The following is a 19059-nucleotide window of genomic DNA, read 5'->3' on the forward strand; positions in this document are numbered from 1 at the left end:
CTGAACTTTCATCTGCGTTCATCATAAACCAGTATGAAGGAACAAAGCGGGAACTTGGAGAATTTGCAGAAGGTCGATTAAAACAGAAATATAAGTTATTTACCCGGATTCTGTGTGATAACACAGAAAGATAAAGGTGAGTGATTTACTGTGATTGAAAATTAACCACTGTCATGTGCAAACTGAATTAAGTAGCCTAGATTTGTTTATATGGACTTTCTGTCTCAGCTTTGCTAGCTGTCGTCAAGAGATGATTTATGTACTTTAAATATTGTTTACAGTTATTCTGGGCACAATCTTATGTTGGGTCAAAACTAGGGCCCTCTTTATTACTTTTAATCGTCTATAGAGATAGCCTTGATTGGGCTTGCTGTTACATGTGTTCTGCATTAGGGCCAAATAATATGATACTTTAATATCTATACTGCAGTAAATAAACATTAAAATAAAGTAAGGTCACGGTGTTCCGCTCATTTTTGCAACATGACCGTGTGACAAACAGCACCCATGCAGGAATATAATATTTCCCCTTAGTTCAATCCCTTATTGGTTATAATATCATTTACTGCCTGAATTACTGTTTGTAAAACTGTTACAGTTTCAGTAACCCAGACAGTAAAAATCACCTGGCTTTCTGATCTTCTGTTTGAATGGATCTGTCCCAATGTCTAAATACACAACAGGCAACACCGAGATGAATTCATATTTAATACTTGGTTTATTGCTGTGTCTGTGTTTGATAACAGAATGAAATACAATTAAAGACTAGGTCATTTGACACCATACTGCTGTATGCAGAAGTTCAGACTTTATTGTTTATTGAATTTAATGTTGAGTTCTACAATGAGCTTATCAATTAACTTTCAGCTCTCAGTTTGTCTTAAATGTCATTAAAATGGCAGTTTGGGCTAACTGTGGATGTCTGAAAGACCAAGAAAACTTGGCACTGCTTACACAAACATGATCCTGCAAGAAATAAATATTAAAATGAAACATGCAACCTTATTACAAAAGTTAATGGCTGAAGTATGTAAAACGCATACTCAAGTTGTATTGACAGCAGGGTTTATTAATTTAATTTGTGTGTTTAATTTGAGTCTGTATGTCCTCCTCCATCGAACTTTACAGTTGGCTTGTTGTTTAGGCAAAGGTAGCGGTTCTTTTAGCATCCACTAAACCTTAATACATTGAATGTATTTAATAAACTGCCACTCAAGACATTTTCATTACTCCAGGTGTTGTGCTTTTATACCACAGCAGGTTTACTTCACATGGGGATTTTAGGTTTTTAGATTTATTTTTCAGTATTTTGTTTTATAAGGGTGGATAGTGAGACACTGTAACCTTTGGCTAAAAGACAGACAAAATACAAATAGAAAATAGACCTTTTCATCCTAAAGTCCAACAGCAAAAGGGATGCAGTTTTAAAATAAGTTAGTAAATCAAAAGGCTTTGTGGCAGTAAGAGGCAGTAACTCAGGGTCACTGGAGCCAAGGGTAAGCCATTTTCTGTCTGTTTCTTTAGACCCTTAGCCTGTGTGGATAAATCAGAACAGTGTTAAGTGAAGTACTATTGCTTAATCAGTCACCCCACTGGAGTAACTAGCAGGTTTTTTTTTTATTATTAGTAAATACATGAGTACATATTGCATATTTGGTCAGAAAGTTTCCAGTTTGCCAGTTTTGGTCTTTATCCTCACATCACTTACCATGATTCTGAATTTAAGCATATTTAATAAAATTACAGAACCATACAAGCCTAACTGGTCTATAACTGGTAACATCATCGCACATTTAACATACAGGATCCAAATGTCTGAGACCAATAAAGGCTTCTTTTTTGCATTTTTCTTTAATATGTACAACATTTTTTGTCACAAACCATGTATGCAATCAGCATAACAAATTAGATAAAAAGTATTTTAAAATATAGATAAATATTACAATGTTTAGTATTTGGTATGGCTGTATTTATAATAGATGAACAACAACTACCAATTTATTAACTAAAAGATCTTTAAGTAGATCATATTTACATAATAAAAGTTGTCTGACCATTTCCGTTAATGGAACAGATAAGATAAGACAACTGAAATCTGACCTTACCAATGATTAAACATTTCACTCATATTACGATAATTATCTGAGTTGTAAAAAACAAACATTGTAATGAAATCAAGAAAAAAATTGCTAAATAGAAGCATGACGTCTATTTGAGACTTTTGACCCCCATTTAAGTCTGACTGAATGTAACAAAGAACATCACATTGCAGGGCGTTGCTTTTCAACAATGTAGGGAAAAGTTACGATCATTTCAGGATGCACCACAGCATGTCATTTGAATACGTCATTTGGACAGGCTCATCCTGTTTGACCCTCCTTTTGCTGCTGATCATCGGTTTCCCCAAACACTTTGTCATTAAGCTAGTGCTGTTCTAATAAAAAAAGTAAACAACTGTTTATCTACATGTGACTGGGCAAAAACAATTGTTAGTGTTGGACTTTTGAGTTTTGGTGAGCTTGATGTTTTGGACACATTGAGCTAGGTTCCTAAGGGCACTTTTTTAGCATCTGACAGTCTGATGGTTTTCCTATTACTGGGAACCTTGGTTGGAAGTGAAAAATGCTAACCCAGTAGACTTGTGCACACACTTAATAGTGTGACTTTCTAAATGATAAATGTGTTGAGGGGTCACTTCTCGGCCAGTGAGGGTGTCATGCAGTTAGCAGAGGTTGCAAAGGCATGTTAAGTATATCTTACTTAAGTTAATAATGTAATAAAGTTAATGAACCCAACTGTACTGAATGTTAATTTGCTGGCAAAGTTGTAATAAGTTTATTGTGTGTAGTGCAGAACTTCCTTCAGTTTTTATTTATAGTGGTATAATGTAGAATGATGTTTCAGGCTTGTGATTGTGGAAACTTAAGCATGTGCATGTCATTCTGGGATGATTTATAACGCTTTTAAGAGTCCTTTCAGAGAAGCTAGAAGTTTTAGAGCCAAGAGTGATTTAGGACCAATCTAAAGTCAACTCTAAGCAATTTGCCAAATATCCTCAAATCTGTGATGACTCATTTTTGGTGTTATGAAACTTTTGTACTGGTAGAAGACCTGAGTGCACCTTTAATATGCTCAACCACAAACATTTACTGCTCGTTTTATTAACTCACTGTTATTTAGTGTTTGGAGTGCGTTTTTTCCACCTCTTTGTCTTTTATTTTCTCCTCTGCCTAAGAAGTACTCCTTCCAACTCCTAACAGTTTTTCACGTTGGGAAGGGTTAAGATGTTTTATGTATGACTTATATCTTGGTTCACCCTTAACTTTAGGGTGGAATTTTTGGCTAACACCCACAACTACTGCAAACCTTCGCAACTTTCTTGATGCTGCTTTATTATTTCCCATATTAAAATGTGAATTGTTAGAGCTTCAGTTTGGCCTATACAGGATATATGATACTGATTCTGATACTAATTCTGTTAGTTTGTGGTGGTGGTGGCGATGTTGTATCTAAAAACAGGCTCACAATTTCCAAAACCTTCTGACTTCATTATTTGTTTGCTCATTGCAAACTCGGAGACAAATAAAATTTGCCAATGAAACCAAAACAACAGCCGCTCTACTGTGTTGACCTCCAAAAGGCCAGTGCTTCACATTGTAACAGTAAGCACTTCCCTCAGTTGGGCTGACATTTAGTTCAACATTACCCAGCCTGATTACAAATAATTTAATAAAAATGGTTCACAATAAGTCAGGAGGCATTAGTTGCTTGCTTTGTTTCTAATCTGCATTCAGAATTCTGAACTCATCCTGCTCATATTGTTTATGTTCATGGTATTGGTTTACATTACTGCTACATTCTCAGTTAAGCAGTTTTATAAGTAAATCACGAAGACTTTTTGATAAGAGTTTTTTTGCATCTTCTAAGCCAGGGTTTTTAGCATTTGGCTCTTGATTCTTTTGTGGTCCAGGACAAACAGAACTTCAGTGTGAACTTTTGATTTTGGACTGGACTGTCCTATATATTGGCACATGCATGCCTCGTGCAAGACCCCTATCTGGGCCACAAGATTTAGCAACAATCAAAGTTTAGAACTTTTTGTTTTTACTATCTTAAGTTATTTTTTTAGTATTAGGTGGCAATTTTTTCACAAAAGAACATTGCTCCTATATTTTGTAAAATGTAGGTAAAACTGAAACGATATATGGCCTCTGAGAAGTCACCAGGTATAGTCAATCATAATTACTAAAAACATATTGTGAAACCCATTTCAAAGTTACATGATACAAACTATAAATCATATCACACCAAATTAATCATCCAATTTGCTGTTTGTTAATCTTTAGGAGGAACTCAAACTTGTTCCAGTCATTTGGTAAAAAAAAAAAAAGAAGGGGTAGGGGAAGGTAGGGGAAGTCTTGAGACTGCCATGACATTTCACCTATAACTTCATGTGAGTTTAACTGTATTTCCATGTTTGGTATCAAGTATTTGCATGATGTTAATCAATGTTTTTTTTAAATACCTTATTGATGAATATTTATATTCTCTTAGAGAACTTTAGCTTGGCCAGTTCCTTCTGGAAAGATTAGCCATGGTTCCAAATAATTCTGATATCCCCCATGAGTGTATGTATACTTTTGACCTGAACTGTATTGTCATGCCTGGGGTCAAATATGTTCCAAGTCTGCAGCTATGTTTAACAAGTGGATCAAAACGTGTGCAGAGCTGCATGGAGATGTCAGCACCAGGGCACAGCATGGGTTGATGTCAGGAGTAGTGGGCTGTTTTCTTTTCAAACTACCCTCCCCCATTTATACATCTGGCAAACGTCAAGCTATGTAAATAAACTACACTTTTCTCTACCTTTGTACTGTCTGAGTGCTGTAGGATCTGAGCCAAATGGGATGACCTGTCCGATCATGAAAAGAGAAAAATCTCTTATTATACCTCTGTTGGGTTAAAATGAATGTTTGAAATAAAAAAGGGCATGGTAGCTGGGAGGGTTGTGCATTATCTGTGTTTATATGAAGTGTGTGGGGCTGCTGACAGTGTGTGTGATTGTAAGGTATGTGAACATGAGCACATCTGGAGGAGTTTTCCAAGAATCCCTGAGTGAGGGGGAGGTGTTGATTTAAGCAGAGCAGGTCATTTGGGTAGTGGAGTGGTTGATGCATGGCGGTGTTCTCGGTCTGGCAGGTCAAATCCCCCAAAAATGCTTAGTTGTCTATAAGTTTGAATGACCTTTTGGGAAAGGTGTGTGTTGGAACCCTATTAATGTGTGTTCAGATTTTCCAGTGGAAAGTATTTTTACATCCTTGTTCAGAGCCAGTGATCACTTAAAGAAATAAATACATATGAAATAAATTTCTTCTGCAACCTATTTGGACACCAAAAGGCTACTTTTGGCTTGTTATGATGTGATAAATATTATACCTTTTGTTTTCCATATAAAAACAAATAAACTTTTTTGTTTGTTTTCATTTGCTACTTTTTAACCACTGATATGATTTATGTACAGTGCAGTTTCAGAAATAGTATAAATTTGACTAGAAACCGTAAAAACATAGGTGCTTATTTTTGTTGTTTATGCAGCTTACGACTAAAGCAGAGAATGATTAAACTTTCTTTGCGATTAGATTACTAGCAATCACCCAGTTTTTAGTCACCAGTTACTATAAATGTTGCTGACAGATTGCAGCTGTCCACAGCTTTTGAATGAGCAGTCAAATACAGTTTTTTCTACACCTGTTGTTTATTGTAAGAAGTTATTGACTACATGAAAATGGCAAACGTGGATAAATTATTCAGTGTTTAAAAAAAAAACTAGCAATGTTTCTTTACTTTGGTAACAGAAGGAGTTGTTTTCCATGAAAAGTTACTTCAGGTGCATCTCATGCCTGCTAGATAATGTTTGTTGGGAAGTAGAATCACATGTTAAGAGCTGCTTATTTATTAGAAAACAGGACACACAAAGCACTCTGTTATATGTTCATTAGCTCCCTCATTCAGCCTGTAATAAAGTTAAACTGTTTATTTCAGAGTTTCTTAAAATGTCATGATATAATTATGAAATTGTTTCATATTAGCAGTGCATTTACTAAATCATTTTAGAAGAAAAGTAATATTTATTTTTAAAAGTATATTAGTAGTCTCAGTATAAACTATTGTATGTTATAGCTCATTAAAGAAGTAATTAAGATTTTGAGGTATTAACAAAATAGAAATTCAAAAAGAATTCATTAAAGGATTAATGTTTTAAATACTATAGCAAAGATAAGGATGCTTTATGTGTAAACACATGCTGCGTTTTACTATATTTGAATTGTCATCCACATTCACTGCTGACTATGCTGCATTTGGATCCTAAGCTCTAGTTGCTATCTGTACGCTTCCTCTGTGTCTGCATGAGTTTTTCTTACAGGTGCTTTGGTTTTTTCTCATCTACCAGAAGCATGCAAAAGGTGGACTGACTAAATTGTCTCAAGGTTTAAGTAAATCAGTACCTGATGCTCTGCAGTAGAGCCTTTCACAGGAGACATGAATAATGAAGCCGTTAGTAAATACATAATTATGTATATTATAAATAATTCAAATCCAGAAGTTTCCAGAAAGTCAGAACATTTTGTAAAAATAATAATAATAAAAAAACAAGAATCTGTATTTTGTTACATTTCTTGAACAAATTGACAAATTGTAACTTGTCTGACAAGTGCAGAGAAATGAGTTTTAAAGGTGCTAAAATAATAATACTAATAAAATAATAATATTTATTAGAACACATTTTACTGTGTCTGCTAGCTGTACTTTTGCAGCTTGTTTCCCACAGTGGATATTTAACCCATCAGTATTTAATGGGAGGTAACAGGACTTCTGTGGAGGAGCCCATCTTGTCATGAGGCCACGATGTCTTCTTTTAGGGGTAGAATGGAATTTAGATCATTCCTGCCAGCAGAAGGCAATCCTGGAGGAGAGAACTGTTATTATATAAACAATCTCTCAGTTTCTGAAAATTTGATTTACAGTATGAAATGTAGCCCCATGATGAAGCAGTTTAGTGAAATATATCATGAATCTGGCCTTTGATTCTTAAAACACCCATAAGAGCAGCTATAAAATGTATATAGTGCAGTATTGTCACACTATTGGTTTTGTTATTAGATAGGGTTCAATTCAGGACCAATACAGAGTAGTCCCAGGTGGTGGGGTGTTATGGTCTGATGTTTTAATGATAACACGCCCAAATAATAGTGTTTTTTTACATTAAGCATTAATTTAAAAATCACCAAATAGACATGATTTTGATTTTACATATTATTTTAGGTTAACTTCATTAAAGGAAAACATTATTACTCACATCTTAAAGGAATGCTATGCACAACTAATTTAATTTGTCTTACATGAGAAATGCTACATTTCTTATGAATGTTAATGTATCAATGTTTATGGGGTATTATATTAGAATAACCCTAAAAAGTAGATAAACTTTTTCAGATATACTGGGCTTTTTAGGTATGTTTTAACTACAAAACAGTTTTAAGCATCACTTTTTAGAACCCATCTTAAGAATCTTACAAAAGATTATGGTTAAATTATTTTTTTTTTATTATTATTATTAGTAGGAGTGGTAGTAGTAGTAGTATGAAAAATAGTAGTAGTAGTTAAAGTAGTAACAAAGGTGTCTTGGCAGCTAGTGTCCTGTTTGTACTGTAGAGTATTTCTTTTGGTCAGTTTTTTTTTTGCAGTTATGACTTATCCATAGACATCTTTAGCATAAAAAAGTCAAGGTTAAAATGTATTTCTCATCTCATGCATCATTTTGAAAAAAAAATCCTGTCTATAAAATCTTTTCAGATGTTGTTGTAGTGCTGTTCCTTGTGCTTATTTGTAACTCTGGAATTCATGTAGTAAATCCCTTAAAAGACCTTTATGCTTCTTGATTCACACACACAGACAAACTAATTACCTGGTCATTTTTAATTACTGATGCATGTGTCTTTTCCAGGTTTGTAAAATGATGTCTGATGCCAGTGAGATGTTGGCAGCAGCCTTGGAGCAGATGGATGGCATAATTGCAGGTAGGTTTTATACCCCTTGCACATACATTTTTTTTGTTAAAATTAACTACATGTACACAATGCATGGTCAAAGGTGTTAAAACACTTTTTCCTATAAAAGTGACTTACTTTTTTTTGCCGTCCTAGTTGTTTTGGACTGTAGAATGGATAACACATCAGATAATACAACAGTCTGGATAGTCCTTGTTGTCTTTGGTCCGGTGCACAAAAAGATCTGAAATACTGATTTGTCATAACATAAGTCTTCTTTTTTTGTAACTTTGTACTGTAGTTCTTGACAAAGCTTTGCCAAAGTAATCCTTTGCCCATGTTGTTATATTAGTTATTGATGAATGACTGTTCTTAATGCAGTGTTGTCTGAGGGATCAGAGATTGTTGGTGTTCAGCTTAGGCTTACATCCTTGCCACAGTGTGGTCAAAAAAACTTATATTATAAAAATTTATATATATAAAACTTATATAAACATTTTTTTAGCTCTGATGCATGCACAATATCAGGTAATGAGGAATTAGGATACTGATCACCCTTTAGGCAGTAGAGATAACACATTTGCTATTTTTGTGTGTTTCTGCTAAATCTCCTTTCCAGATTTCAATAGCTGGGACATGATGTCAAAGTTTCCACCGGATCAGGACTGAGAAAATATAATGCATATTCAATCTGGCTTCACAGTGTCATCCATGCCTGGGAAATCAGTGTGCAGAATAATAAAAGCTTAAACTTTTTTTAAGTTCTAGAAACCTTCATACCTTATGTCGATGTGACCATAAAACTGCCGTGCATTTTGTTTCATATATTTACCTAGTTCGCCCCCCCCCACATACACACAAAAAAAGCATGTATTAGTAAAAGTTATAAAGGTATAATTTGTGCTAAAAAATTAGTGTGGCTATGTCAATAGTCATCCTAAAACCCAACCCTGGTAAACACAGTTTAATCCATAACACAAGCAAAATGATATCTCGAACATTACCAAGCAACCTTAATCTTCCAAATAAATGTTTTAGAAATAAGCTTACTGTTTGATTCAGTTCTCTCCTATGTCATTTCAGTGGTGTATGTTTATATAATTTGTCATGGGTAACATTGTTTATAGAGCATATGTCATAAACTGCATCATACTCTATGTACATGATGTGTAATTATACTTTTGGTACTGCACTAACTATTCAAGTTTCCTACTCCTACTAGAACATTGGTCGGCCTAGTAACAAGCATTTTAAATAATTCTCAGCAGTACAAAAAGGTTCTTTTTTACTTAATTTTCTGATATGTGTCTCTTGCATGCCACTCTAGGATCCAAGGCCATGGATTTCTCAAATGGTCTGTTTGACTGCCAGTCTCCCAGGTCACCCTTGCTGGGCAATCTCCGTGCTGTGCATCTTCTGGAAGACCTCAGAGGGGCTTTAGAACTGATGGATGCAGAAGAGCGGGCGAATCTGCGAAACCAAGTACCCACCAACACGGCAGAGGGCCTGATGGAGTGGCTGCAATCCAGAATGGTAAGTTAGAGTTGATCTAAAGTGCTTTAGCATTAGACAGCTGTCTTATCTCACTGGCTACATTATTGTGGTTACATTTAACAGTGTCTGTATTCAGTTACACCTATTTTACCTAGACTATCTGACCCCAACAGTATAGAGGTGACCGTGAAAATGATCTTTGACAAAACATATTGTAATGTCAGACCATGAGCTTCTCATTTGAAAACATTGATAGTATTTTGGGATTAAATAGGTTAACCAAAGTGTTTATTCAGTATTACCAGATCAAGACTAACATATTTTCCATCCTTAATACCCATGTTGATCTTAAACCTATCAAAAGAACATACAAAATGCAAAGACTGCAATGACATATACACCGGTGAGGCATATCATTATGACCACCTTTTTTTTTTTTATTTTGTTTGCCCTCCTTTTGCTGCCAAAACAGCCCTGCAACTGTGATGCACTGTGTATTCTGACCACACGGGCCAGCCTTCGCTCCCCACGTTCATCAATGAGTCTTGGCCTCCCATGACCCTTTAGCCGGTTTACCACTGTTCCTTCCTTGGACCACTTTTGATAGATACTGACCACTGCAGACCGGGAACACCCCACAAGAGCTGCAGTTTTGGAGATGCTCTGACCCAGTCGTCTAGCCATCACAATTTGGCCCTCGTCAAACTTGCTCAAATCTTTACGCTGCCCATTGTTCCTGCTTCTAACACAACACATTTGAGTATAAAATGTTTACTTGCTGCCAAATATATTCCACCCACTAACAGGTGACGTGATGAAGAGATAATCAGTGTTATTCACTTCACCTGTCAGTGGTCATAATGTTAACGTACAGTGTATCACAAAAGTGAGTACACCCCTCACATTTCTGCAAATATTTCATTATATCTTTTCATGGGACAACACTATAGAAATAAAACTTGGATATAACTTAGAGTAGTCAGTGTACAACTTGTATAGCAGTGTAGATTTACTGTCTTCTGAAAATAACTCAACACACAGCCATTAATGTCTAAATGGCTGGCAACATAAATGAGTACACCCCACAGTGAACATGTCCAAATTGTGCCCAAATGTGTCGTTGTCCCTCCCTGGTGTCATGTGTCAAGGTCCCAGGTGTAAATGGGGAGCAGGGCTGTTAAATTTGGTGTTTTGGGTACAATTCTCTCATACTGGCCACTGGATATTCAACATGGCACCTCATGGCAAAGAACTCTCTGAGGATGTGAGAAATAGAATTGTTGCTCTCCACAAAGATGGCCTGGGCTATAAGAAGATTGCTAACACCCTGAAACTGAGCTACAGCATGGTGGCCAAGGTCATACAGCGGTTTTCCAGGACAGGTTCCACTCGGAACAGGCTTCGCCAGGGTCGACCAAAGAAGTTGAGTCCACGTGTTCGGCGTCATATCCAGAGGTTGGCTTTAAAAAATAGACACATGAGTGCTGCCAGCATTGCTGCAGAGGTTGAAGACGTGGGAGGTCAGCCTGTCAGTGCTTAGACCACACGCCGCACACTGCATCAACTCGGTCTGCATGGTCGTCATCCCAGAAGGAAGCTGACGCACAAGAAAGCCAGCAAACAGTTTGCTGAAGACAAGCAGTCCAAGAACATGGATTACTGGAATGCCCTGTGGTCTGACGAGACCAAGATAAACTTGTTTGGCTCAGATGGTGTCCAGCATGTGTGGCGGCGCCCTGGTGAGAAGTACCAAGACAACTGTATCTTGCCTACAATCAAGCATGGTGGTGGTAGCATCATGGTCTTGGGCTGCATGAGTGTTGCTGGCACTGGGGAGCTGCAGTTCATTGAGGGAAACATGAATTCCAACATGTACTGTGACATTCTGAAACAGAGCATGATCCCCTCCCTTCGAAAACTGGGCCTCATGGCAGTTTTCCAACAGGATAACGACCCCAAACACAACCTCCAAGATGACAACTGCCCTGCTGAGGAAGCTGAAGGTAAAGGTGATGGACTAAACCCAATTGAGCACCTGTGGCGCATCCTCAAGTGGAAGGTGGAGGAGTTCAAGGTGTCTAACATCCACCAGCTCCGTGATGTCATCATGGAGGAGTGGAAGAGGATTCCAGTAGCAACCTGTGCAGCTCTGGTGAATTCCATGCCCAGGAGGGTTAAGGCAGTGCTGGATAATAATGGTGGTCACACAAAATATTGACACTTTGGGCACAATTTGGACATGTTCACTGTGGGGTGTACTCACTTATGTTGCCAGCTATTTAGACATTAATGGCTGTGTGTTGAGTTATTTTCAGAAGACAGTAAATCTACACTGCTATACAAGTTGTACACTGACTACTCTAAGTTATATCCAAGTTTCATGTCTATAGTGTTGTCCCATGAAAAGATATAATGAAATATTTGCAGAAATGTGAGGGGTGTACTCACTTTTGTGATACACTGTATATGTATGTGCTCTTACTCTGTGCAGGCCGTAGCTGCGCTTTTAACTGAAAACAAGTGTCAGCTGTTAGAATGAATGACAGCATTAATTTAACAAATCTGACTTGTCATTGACATCCTCAGTTGATGGATGAAATTGCAAATATATCCATTCAAAATCAAATCCAGAATACAGAGTGTGCATGAAGTTAAGGTATACTGTATACTTACTGTAACTAAGCACATTTTGCATAGTTTCTCAGACATCACTTTCCATGCCCATCTGTAGGAAAGGGCATAATTATTAAAGATTATTAAAGATAATGCAATTTTATAAGGCCTTTTTATACTCCAAAAACAAAATATATTGAATGTCTTTACTTATGTATGTGTATGAATTTTTTTTTTTTTCAGAATATTCTGAATTCAAGACCGACTGTTAATTGTGCCTATTATTTGTCTGTATGTACTATTATATATTCATGTTTATAAATTAATTTTTAGATTTCTTTATTTTATTCCTATAATATTAGTGATCCTCTGAAGAGCAGGGTTAGAAATTTTTTTTTGATGCTTTTAAGAACGTCAGTGGACAAAACTAAGTGCATCTGGTATTTCTGTCTTTGGCAAAATGTGTGGTGCACATAAAGGCTTATTTTTCACTTTGCCTGTTTTTTCAGATCTTACATTAGTCAGGCTTATTAAATTACATTTCCACTCTTGCTAATAAAAATCTTGCATGGGAAAATCATTTAAATGCCTAATTATACCTTACATTATATTTCTAAAACCTCACAATGCTGCAGTAACTAGCATGTGATGTCTAGGTAGGGTCTGTTTCACACTATGGTCTCCTTATGACCATTCATTTTTTTAAATACCTTTCTTTGGGAAAATAACTTTTGAAAAAAGATTGTCAAGTTTGTACAATAATATGCAATAGAACATGTAAACATTATCTTTATTTCAGTGCTAACCATTGTGTTTTAGTATTATTGCATAAATGTTTAAAATATTTTACTACATCAGCATGTTGTTTGCATTTATTTAATACATTGGCTGTTCGTATAGGGTTGTATCAATTTAATCAAGTTTTACAAGAATCTGACCAAACTTTTGGTTATTGTCGGCTAATGATATTTAAGGTTTTATAGCTTTAATATCTGCTGAACACATCGATCAATGCTGTCCATTAAAGTGGAAAGATGAAAACGGACTCTAGGACACAATTACTCTGTTTATTGGCAGTTGTACGGATGTTAACAGTTAAACCAGTGCTCAAAAGGTCACCAGTTCAAGCCCCACCACTGCCAAGTTGCCATTGTTGGGCTTTTGAGCAAGGCCCTTAACCCTCAATTGCTTGTATTGTATTCAGTCCACTTACAATGCCCCTACAGCCAAACTGGTCAAAAGAAATCTTAATCAAGGAGTAATATAAAACCCAACAGTCACTCTAAAGAGCTCCAAAAGTCCTGTTCTAAGATGGGAGAACATGTTGGACAGACAACAATTTTCTCCGTAAATCAGGCCTTTATTGGAAAGTGACATGACGGAGGACACTTAAGCAAAAAGTATATGACATTCAGTAAAGGACAAAATGAACAAAACACTACAGTATGTCTGGTGAAAAACAGACACTGGCTAATATCATCCTTACAACATGGTCATGGCAACATCATGCTATGGGTGTGGTTTTCAGCAACAGTGACAAGTTGAGGGACAGATGAGTGCTGCCACGTACAGGAACATTCTTAATTTAAACTTCCTTCAGAGCACACACGATCTCGGACTGGCAGTGACCCGAAGCATACAGGCAAAACATTTTGCTTTTGGGATTAAATGTAGGTTTATAGTGATACAAATTTTGCAAATTTTATTAAACTGATAACTGATAGGGCTGCAACTAACGATTATTTTAGTAGTCGACTAATCTGACGATTATTTTTCCGATTAGTCGACTAGTCAACGACTATTTATGTCATACCCTCCATCTCCAATATCAAATTAAAATAATGACCCATGAAACATGAATTTGAAACTTAAGCTTGATAGTTTAATCAAATATATTTGAAACATTAATACTGTACACAATCACAATAAAAAAATCTATTAAATAAGAAAGCTTTGGACAGCATTAGAAGCTGTTATGTTTCAGAAGTTATCACTCTGGAAATCAAAAACATATATAACATGTCGTTGAGAAACATGTGAATGCTGTCTGTGAGGACCTCAGCCATTTGAGGGGTGCATGAATCTCTTCTCTGGTCAAAGTCATCCACACTCTATTACTTAGTGCTATTAATAGAAAGAGCAAAAGAGAAAGCTGTATTAATTATCACAAACTGAAGGCTATGTATCATAGTTTATTACAAATAGTGTACTGGCTATGCCAACTAAACCATAACAGGTTAAATATCTTAACTGAATTATCTGCTGAGCTAACTAGCTATCATTAAGTGGAGAACGCTTATTATTTAGAATGAATGCTCTCATCAATGAGAGCAAAAAATAACTTTAGGCTATAATGTTAAGTTATATAACGTTATTCCTAATAAATCACTGATTAACTATTGCACTTAATGCGTTAGCTTAGCTATCAAACCTGAAAAATAGCGATCTCTTAGGAAGTTTTCCGACAGGTACTCTAACATTAACAAACATTAGCTACAGTACGTTGGTTAAAGAATGAAGCGGTGTAAAAACGTACCTGTCCTGAATAACGCTGGTCATCACGGCTGCAGGGTGCTCGTGTTTCAGATGCTCATGCATCACCATGTTGCTGGCATGAAACCACAACTCTGCTCTGCAGTGTCTGATTCAGCTCGTTTCTTTGGTTTATTTTGGCTGAAATGCTCCCATACTTTAGAAAGTTTCGGTCTCTTTATCTTTGCCTCTCTGTCTTCATAAACTCCCCGCTGCGCCATGGAAGCGATGCTGCGCCCCCTGCAGTTCCTTTAGTGCGTTGCAATAATAACGACTCGTCGACAATGAAATTACACGTCGACAAATTTTTATAGTCGACGTTATCGATTATGTCGATTAATCGTTGCAGCCCTAATAACTGACTGACTTTATATGATAAGTGGCATGTTTTATTCTGTCATATAAAAAAATCTGACATTTTTATATGTTTTACAATAAGTTAAATTCAGTAAGTAATAATAATAATAATTGTGCACTAACATTTGCTGAAAATTCAAACCATTTAAACAGAATTTGAATTTGATTACTTAACACTTTGATGAGTAAGATTTTTGTTTGTTACAATGCCTACTGCCATGTGGGGTGAAAAATATCTTTCTTTCATGTTCTGACTGATTTGCACTTTACAAGCTGCTCAGGTAACACTACTTTGTTTTTAAAAGTATTCTTACTATCGGAGCATCATTCTGCTATATTTGCTGCATTATAAAATTGTTCTAAACCCTGTCAGTAATATTGCATTTGTTTCTTTCTGAAGACTAATGGATCTGCAGCTGGGAATTTGGTATATCAGGAGCGACTGTCTCGTCTAGAGAGTGACAAGGAATGTTTAGTGCTCCAGGTTGGTAAATGAAACACAGTATTTTCAGCTGTTATGTAATGGTCTAATGGATTTGCTGACTTGTTTTCTATGTTTTTGTCAACCCTTAGTTGTTTTAAATAACTTTAATACATTTTCACAATATACAGCAACGTATGTTTCAGTGCTGCATGCTCTAATTTTCCCTTTAGGTAAGCGTTCTGACGGATCAGGTGGAGGTTCAGGGAGAAAAAATAAGAGACCTAGAGATGTGCCTTGAGGAACACCGGATGAAGCTTAACGCCACTGAAGAATTATTGCAGCAGGTGTGTAAACTGTATCAGAACCAAAATCATTTTATTGGCCAAGTACATTTTCACATAAAAGAAAAATAGAAAAAAATAGAAACGGAAAATACTATAAATAAGATTATGAAGAATATGCATTATACAAAAATGAAAATAAAAAGAATTGTGAAAAAGTTCTCACGGGAGAGCAATAAAAATGTGCCATGTAATAAATAAAAGATGTGCAACTTAATTGTGGTGCATATGAGTTTGTTTCAGTGGGGTCCCAGATCCTGTGGATGTGTCTGGCACATTGTGGCTAGTACCTGCTGAATGAGGTCCATGACTAGCCAAAGCTCAAAATCATGTTTTTACTTTGTCATTATGAGTGATACAGTATAAAGTGTAGATTGGTGGGTAAAAATGTCAATTATATCCATTCAAAATTAAATCCACAACAAAATAAATAGCGCACAAAGTTAAGAGGTTTGAATATTTTCAGGATTTGCTGTATATTTACTCATGGTGATGAGATTAATGCCCCTATATACACATTTTACTCTGTGTATTATGTATTTCGATGAAGTTTGAGAAGTTTAATCATACCTCATCATGACTGTTGACGCCTCTTCCTACTTCTCGAGTACTCTAATATTTGTGTCTTTCCCTGATTGATAATGATGAACAGCTTTGTACCAGATCTAATTAAACATTGGGTCAATATTTAAACAGTGATTTTGCATTGTATTCTGTAGGAGTTGCTTTGCAGGAGTACATTGGAGACACAGAAACTAGAGTTGTTGACCGAGATATCCAGTCTACAACTGAAGCTAGCAACTCTGGACCGAGGGAACATAGAAAGTGAGGTAAACAAACGTACCTACATTTTTAGGAAACATTTAGGCCAACAAAATGTAATTCTTATGCATTTTTGCACAGGTGTTCCAAGTCTCCTGTATTAAAACCACACATCTCAACAAGATGCGTTCCATGACAACTTTGCTCTGCTAGTCAAATTAAGTTTACTTTTACGGCATTTAGCAAATGCCTTTATCCAAAGCGACCTACAGTACTGTGACAGTATACAGTCTAAGCAATTAAGGGTTATAGGCCTTGCTCAGGGGCCCAACAGCAGCAACCTTGGAGTGCTGGGGCTTGAACCAGCGACCTTCCGACCTACTACAAGCCGTTACTATATTTTATTCTGTTTTTTTTCTAGCAGTTGTGTATGTAAAAGGTGCCATTGACACTGCATTGGTGACATTTAGAACAAGATATTCACTAAACATTTTATGCAGTGTTTTTGTTAAGCTGCTTTCACATAAGCGTTTTGTGCTAAGCCCATATTGCCACTTCTCATAGCATTTACACCGTTCTCATTATATACAGTAAAAAACTGCTTTCTGCTGTCCGTGCCATTGAGCAGCACGCTTAGTATTGGCAGTTTATTCACATGCAGTTTTTTAATAATGTATTTTAGTTTAATGCAACAAAGCTCTGGCAACAGTTGTCACTGTTATAGACATAAGTAAAAAAAAAAGGAAATGGGTTAATGTAATTTTATTGCCCTAGGCTGGGTGATGAGAAAAGTTATATATCAGTTTCAGCCATCATGCTGCTGTTACTGAGCTACCAGATGTAACTACTTAAACCTTTAAGTCTCCTCTGGGGAGGTGCATTTAAAAAATAAACCTCCAGACATTTCCTGTCGTACAACCATTTTATTCCAGTCAGACTGAGACTACACTACCACTATTCAACTCATTCATGCTTATTTAAGTTAGGGGGAAGTCAAAGATTGGGTCCTGGTGGATTTCAGGGTTGAAGAAATGCCATTCTAAATACCAGACCAGCCAAATATGGGTTTCATTATAGTAGAACTTTACACTAGTTTATAAAATCTAAATCACGCTTCGGCTTTTTGTTACCCTTCGGTATTAGATTAAATTAAAGTGGTGGTGAATTTAAAGGTCACTTATTACAGCAGTGAGTGTGCAGCACAGCACCGGCATTCTTGCGTAATTGTTTCATACCTATATCCTATTTGGTTGCTGTTTTAAAGACTTTGGTATTCTCTCCCTACAGCCTTGTGCATTTTTTTAGGGTATTCTTGTTTCTGCTCTGGCACTCTGGTGGTGCTGTGATAAAACATGCTAGCCCACTACTGTTGAGATCTGGGGTTTAAATCTTAGTGGTGCTATCGGTTGAGGGCTTTGATTTGGAGCTTTGGTTGCAATGTGAAGTTTGAAGTTTTTTCTGGTGCTTCGGTTTCATCCCAACTCTTATGTCAGTAACTGAATTCAGTAGTTGAGTTTATTGTGTCCAGATGTGTAAAATTGTAAAAGTAAAAAAATAATGAGTGTGATATCCTACAGTGGACTATAAAGATTTATGTATCTGTGCACAAAAATTCCTGCAGAATTACAGTTGACAGGATTTATATGCTGACTAACAGCAACACCAGAGCACATTAAATTGTAATTGTATACTTTTAGTCTCAGACAAAGATTTCCACTTGGAAATATTTTGGTAGGGTATGACAGTCTGGCCTTTTGCTGGAAAGTAAATGAACAGACACTCAAAAATGCTATGAAATAAGCAATTAATTTTACATTTTAGGAATATTTAAACATGTTTTTACACATTGAAAAAATACACTTTAGTCCTTTGAACTGCTTTGTTTTAAGCATTTAGGCCTTTAAAAAATAAAAATAGAAAAAAATAAACAGGCATTCTTAATATGATTTAATACAATAAAAACATTTCTAGGCAATTTTTTTTCATGCATTTTCTCCCTTTTTTCCCCCGACATTAGCGTGTACAATTGCCTGATTGCATTATGCCTCGTCTCCACTGATGCCGATCCCTGCTCTGATTGAGGAGAACAAAACGAACACACGTCCCCTCCGACACGTGTGCAGTAGCCGAGTGCATCTTTCTAGGCGAGTTCATATGCGAATCAGCTTTGTGTACGGACAGCCACACCCTGATCAACGCACTCTTTCCCCGTCTCTGTACAGGCGCCATCAGCCAGCAGAGGTCATAATTGCATCAGCCATGAGAGAGTCCCTATCCGGCTTCCCACCCTGTATGAACAACAAGCCAATCGTTGTTCATGTAGCCACCCAGCACAGCCAGATGGCAGAGCTGAGTTTTGAACCGATGAGATTGAAACCTAGCAGGACTTTTTTTGCCAAATTGGAAATAAAGTAACACTACTGAGTTATTGGATAAATTATGATAACAATAATAATAAATATATCATGGCTGATATTTTATTATTACT

The 19059-nt window shown here is 36.4% G+C and overlaps 1 protein-coding gene across 1 annotated transcript in view; it reads left to right on the top strand.

Annotated features, from left to right (window-relative positions):
• Positions 1-19059, top strand: part of ppfibp1a (PPFIA binding protein 1a) — a 37731-nt gene continuing 18672 nt past the window's right edge. Inside the window, exons 1-6 of the mRNA XM_062995815.1 lie at positions 1-136; positions 8006-8078; positions 9376-9581; positions 15445-15528; positions 15699-15812; positions 16529-16639. Coding sequence (XP_062851885.1) covers positions 8015-8078; positions 9376-9581; positions 15445-15528; positions 15699-15812; positions 16529-16639 — 579 coding nt within the window. The 5' untranslated portion in view covers positions 1-136; positions 8006-8014. The remainder of the gene's footprint in view (positions 137-8005; positions 8079-9375; positions 9582-15444; positions 15529-15698; positions 15813-16528; positions 16640-19059) is intronic.

The sequence above is a fragment of the Trichomycterus rosablanca genome, chromosome 1 (genome assembly GCF_030014385.1).
Source record: "Trichomycterus rosablanca isolate fTriRos1 chromosome 1, fTriRos1.hap1, whole genome shotgun sequence".
In the NCBI taxonomy this organism is placed as follows: Eukaryota; Metazoa; Chordata; class Actinopteri; order Siluriformes; family Trichomycteridae; genus Trichomycterus; species Trichomycterus rosablanca.